At 43.7% G+C, this 5,863-nt stretch overlaps 1 protein-coding gene across 1 annotated transcript; it reads right to left on the minus strand.

Annotated features, from left to right (window-relative positions):
- Positions 1-1,805: 1,805 nt before the first annotated feature.
- On the minus strand, positions 1,806-2,813 carry LOC124695048 (zinc-finger homeodomain protein 9-like). Its single transcript, XM_047227943.1, has one exon. It carries the CDS (start codon positions 2,811-2,813, stop codon positions 1,806-1,808), a length of 1,008 nt encoding a protein of 335 aa, XP_047083899.1.
- Positions 2,814-5,863: the final 3,050 nt, after the last annotated feature.

A 5,863-nucleotide genomic window follows, 5' to 3' on the forward strand; every position in this document is an offset into this window, starting at 1 on the left:
GGTTTTGGATCTTACATAGTTGATCTTGTGATTAAAGAAAAGATAAATAGGTACAAACAAGAGGCTATGATACCATCTAAGCTTGAGAATATATGTGAGCTAAAAATACATGTCACCATAGAAAAGATTAGGCATAGATGTGCTTGACTTGGGGTCTAATGTGAGTGCTATACCAAAAAAAATGATTCACTTAACACTAGTTCTATGGAAAATGCAATATTAATTTAAAACTTGTTGATTTGTCTACTAGACATGCTTTAGGTAGATTTGATAATGCCATGATTTAATTCCATATAACTTCATGCTTTAGGTAGAGGCCCCATGAATTGGGGCTTGCGAAAACAAGTCGGAGCAACTGTAAGACATGTTGACTATGTTTTAATGTTTTTTGTGTGGCTCTCTATGAGCGAAGACGTCGTCTTACAAGGTCATCTTGAAAGAGAACACCTATATGAACAACACTACTAATCACATCGCGGGAGATTTGAGTGAATCTCTAGTAAGCTCATCAAAGGGCTAGGGAGTGTGACTTACAAGCACCACCCCGAGGGAAACCTATGGCGGCTACCATGCCAGCATGGAGTGAAATTTGTTGCACAAGGCTTACAATTAAAGTCTAGTCCATTGTTGAGTTATAGCCAATCGTACCTCTTTGTCTTGGTGGAAGTTAAACTTAACGGTCTTCACTGAACTGCAAGTATATTAAACAGCCTCCGTCCCAGAATATGTTGTGCATAATTTTGCATGAAAGTCAAACTTCATGAAGTTTAACCAAATATATATAAAACATAATATGGACATCTATGACACCAAATATATATAATACGAAAATATATTCAATGATGATTCTAATGACATCAAATTGGCATTGCATATGATCATACTTTATCAATTTATATGGTCCAACTTTATTACTTATTAAATTTGACTTATGCAACACATAGTTTGGGAAGGAGGGAGTGCTACCACTCCTCAGCTGGGCCATAGTGCAAAGTATCATATAAATGTATCATCCATATCATACCAGTCTATGATACTACCTCTATAGTGGTTAGTATCATCTAGTAGTATCACAATCTCATGATATTTAATTATTTGTAGAATATCAATGCAATTGTGTGTATAGGATGTATTTGGTATTAAATTATCTAGTTTCACATGCTATGATATAGTATCATAATATGATACCACTAGCATATCTCTCCTCATTAATTATAGCATCACATCAGATTTTTGCCAAGGTGGCATGCATGATACTCCTTATAATACTAGCACTACGGCTAGTCTCATAGATTTTGGATTTTATGCATAACGGCCATCGGCTGAAAGCAACCTATATAAAGGGTATCGACTCTTGAGCTATCTTTCCACCCTTTGTGTGCTAAGAGCATCAGGTGGCACCCTTTCACGAGGTTAATTTCTTAGATGGATCGAAAGCCTAGGATCACTTATAGTTGGAGTAATATACGGATCGCACATCTCAAAACGTTCTAGTGCCACGATATGACAATAAATGAAGAAATAGATTAAAGTGATAACTAGCTATATTACCATAACACCACACATTGAAGACAAAACGAGTCTTATAATATAATAAATAACACAATACATAAAATCACATATAAATTACCATCCATTATAAAAGTAGTAACATAAACTAGTAACATAAATTACTCGGCAATATTACCTAAAGGAACGAAATGGTATGAGCGGTAGAAGCTAATTGTTTTTTCTTCTTTCTCTCCCCCTTATTTCTCTGCATCTAGTAGTTTATTATTAGGCGGGCTGCGGCGACGAGGTTCAGTTTACTTGGTGGCGGCGGTGAAGGCGAGGGTGGCGGTGCCGTTCATGTTGAAGCCGGTAGCGGTGGGGGCGGGGGAGCTGTGCGTGACAGAGGGGATGAATGGTGCTGGTGGCGGTGGTGCGGCTGTGGTGGGGGCGATTTGTATTGGTCCGGCGGCGGGGATGGTGGCGGCTGAAGAGGCTGCGGTGGCTAAGGCGCGACGGCGGGCGCTGTTGCCGCCCACGTAGTTGCGCTTGTTGTTGTGCATCCACACCTTGAAGACGCCCTTGCTCACGCCGATGTCGCGGCACCACTCGTCCATGATGGCCTCGTTGCGCTTATGTTGCCGCCAACCGAGCCGCTCCGACAGCTCCTTCATCCGGTGCTTCTGCTCCGCGGTGAACATGGTCCGGGACCGCTTCCTCCTCGGTGCGCCCCCCACGTGGGCCGGCGGTGCCATCGCAGGCGAGTCCTGGACGGGAAGCGGGCTCTGGCTCTGCGCGGCCCCGGGCGGCGCAGTGGCGTTCAGCGAGAGCAGCATGTTCGGCTGCGGCGCCACCGGCGCCGGGAGGTGCGCTGGTGGAGCCTGCTGCAGCTGCGGCGGCGAGACGGACCTCCCGTCGACGTACTCGGAGCCGTCGGAGTCGGACTGAGAGTCGGCCGCCGGGAGCCGGTCCTCCGGCTTGTGCTCCCCGCGCTGCGGCAGGCCGTGGAGCACAATGCTTGCCGCCATGGGCGGCGCCGGAAGCAGCGCCACCTGGTGCTGCGCCGGCGACGGAGGCGGCGGCGGCGGCGACGGCTCCACCACCACCTCCTCGCGGTGGAAGTTGCGGTGGCAGCCGCAGGCGACGCACATGAACGTGGCCGGGTCGGGGTTGAGCTCCAGCGACGGCAAGTAAGCCCCGCAGCCGTCGATGGCGTGCCCGCCCGTGAACCTCGCGTGGTTCCTGAGGCACTCCCGGTACCTGGACACCACCGCCACTTCGACCGTCGCAGGCCCCACCCTCTTGACGGAGCCGTTGGGGAACATTGCCTCCATGCCGCCTGAGAGGTACCTGTCACTCGCTCCTAGCTTGACAAAGATGAACACTGGTGCCTAAGCCTGGGCTTAGGCACGACAGACAGGAATGGAAGGGTCAAGGGAGCGAGGAAAACTGCAGGCAAGGATGTGAAGGGAAGGCGAGGAGATGAGAGCTTAAAAAGGGCGTCGCCGGAGAGACGGTGGCGCGCGGCGACAAGCGAAATAACTCATTGTTAGCCCATGTAATTAGTGAGTGCAGACGATAAATTTTGCGAGATCTTGGAGATACTACTACATAGAGATCAATGACGAGGCATCACTGTATTGAATCAGTTGCAGCTGTATCCTGCGTCACCTCGTCGAGGGCCGCTGATCAAGAATCGAAGACACACACCCCGGATGGACGGCCGTTTTTGTTTAACGTCGATCGCATTTTTCAGCTGTCATTTTACATCGTCAGATTGATGACCTCGACACGTGTAAACCATATGGCAATCGGTAACATGACATAATAGTAAATCGTTTTTGATTGATCCTCAGTTTTAGCTACTATCAAGTATGAGTCATCAAGTGGGTTGAAATTAGTACTGGTATAAGCAAATTACTAGTAGTGTAAACAATGTCACAGTGCCACCAACCATAAGATGCACATAATATAGTAACACAGCAAAACATACTAATTACGACAAGAAATCGCAAGAACAAAAATGAAGTTTTTTTATCCTCACTTTTAATAAACCAAGAAAAAAAAGGTCACTCCTATCAAATTTACCAGTCCATCTTGGCTACTAACACTCATAGAGATGTCAATGTCATGTGTGAAAGTTATAGATAATTGAGAATCAACATGTGATCGGATGATTAGGAGAGTAGTAGCACCCCTAGCCTTAAACCCCCCGTTTCACACTTTTGGTATCCCATAAAATTGGAATATTCTTTTAGTGGGAGGTGATGTTTCCGTCGATAGCGATGGGCATGTGGTGACTTTGTCAATCTAAAAAAACAGTCAGATCAGTTTCGTGGACTCGATCTCTTGAAAATATGTAGCTATTTGTGAGCGTCTGCGTAGTACTATGTTTCACACAAAAAACTATAGATAATTTCTAACAATTCTCACCAACTACGTAACATCTAGTGCATAACATAAGTTATATATTTTCCACAAGCTATAGCAAATACCAATAACATAATGAAGTTTTACCTAATAGAATGAAGCTATGCGATCAAGCAAGCAAACGTGTAAACCATTTTAAGCAAATATCACTACCTATAGCAACTTTTAGAACAAGCATAACATATTTTCACCTATTGTTGCAAAATTTGGTACCATACAGAAAGCAGACAATTTGGTTGACCTATTTTTATTGTCCATTGTCTCATTGCACATTCAACAAATGTGTAAGTAAATACAATATATTCAAGATATCATTGTTGTAAGTAGATAGTCAAGAAATCGTATACATCGAAACCCTCCATTTCAGAGCTTGTTTGGTTCAAGGAAATTTCAAAAAATCTAGTTACATACTTAGGAAACATGTAAATCTTTACCCTTGCTTTGAGCGGTCATCGAAATTGTATAATCAAGAAATGTATAAATCATTACCTACTCTACATGGCCACACCACTTGTAAACCACTATTGTATATCTGTCGCCCACACATAGCAATCAATACCACAACGTAATACAGTAGTAGTAATCTTTTTTTATTAATCCTGTATTCGAGTTGTCATGGACCTTGTTGTCATTAATCAGGTAGAAATTACTAAGAGTGTATTATAAACCACATTTATTGATTGTCACCCACCACATAATACATATAATAACCTAATAATTCACAATTATCACCAGCTACAACATATCTACAAACTATAACGCAGATTTCCTTGATTCTAGGTTTATATTTTCCATATATATAATCAGAAGCAACAAAGCGTGTAAATAATTATTGCATGATGTTAGCAACAACTATACAAGATATCAAAATGATAACACCTAAAGAATGCATTGTATCAAACTTTTGAAATCTTCAGACACAGTTTTTTTGGCTTATAAGTTATAACCCACATATGTCATGTATTTTTTTGTTAAATGACATATATTAATATCAATAAGATGGTAATTACACATAGCTTATGCAACAAAGTAATGTCACGACCTAGCCAAGAAAATGCGGATACACATAGCCAAAAAGGTTTTTTTAAAAGAAAAAATAGCCCCGCCAAAGTGATCAACGACTCACAGTAGCAAGAACCAACCACCACCATTGGCATCACTCGAACTACACGAGGACCTCTAGCATCGACGCCACCAAGAAGGGAACGATGCATAAGTGTTTTGTTGCCTAGTATAACAAGAAAGTCAAACCATGGGGTTTCATCTCAGACAAGGCCCGACCTCTCCAGACAATGCCTTCAACAAGGGCACGACAAGTCCGTCATTGCCAGGTACAACCAATGAAGGTTAGATCTAGAGTTTTCACCCTGAAAATCGAGACTTAGTACTCGAAGAGCACCATGAAAAGAAGTCCCCTAGTGTTATTGCCCTATTGCCAAGAACAGTGTTGCAAAACACCAACCACACCAAGCTAACAGTAGCCATGCGCACGGTTTTTACGTGTTGTCCCCGTAAACAAAATTTTCTTGACCAACAGGTTGTGAAAGAAAAGTCTCCAAGTTATCAAAATTCTCGCAACTACCATCACTCAACAGTCTCGACCTCGACATGAGCCATCAAGACCCTTTGACCTTATGTGTGAAGTGCCTTGGCATTCCTCGCCTCTGCCAGTACCCAACTAATCGTGGCGGAGATGGTGTGGTCCATGTAACCAAGGGTATCCATGAAAAGCGCCACCTCAAAGCCCCATGGGGTAAGAAATGAAGACACACCTAATCCGATCACATCCGATGCCAAGGAGAAATTGAACGTCGGCAACAAAAACTCAAGCATCGAATCCCCGCCCTCCATAGCATGTGGATGACCGGAGGCAACCAGATCCGTATGAACACACATCTCTCAGGCCATCAACGTGACGAGAACCAACTCCATGCCATCAGTGCAC

The sequence above is a fragment of the Lolium rigidum genome, chromosome 3 (genome assembly GCF_022539505.1).
Source record: "Lolium rigidum isolate FL_2022 chromosome 3, APGP_CSIRO_Lrig_0.1, whole genome shotgun sequence".
Lineage (NCBI taxonomy): Eukaryota > Viridiplantae > Streptophyta > Magnoliopsida > Poales > Poaceae > Lolium > Lolium rigidum.

What these genes read in the sequence shown, in the direction of transcription:
- LOC124695048 (XM_047227943.1), bottom strand. Translation starts at nt 2,813, where the DNA reads ATGTTCCCCAACGGCTCCGTCAAGAGGGTGGGGCCTGCGACGGTCGAA.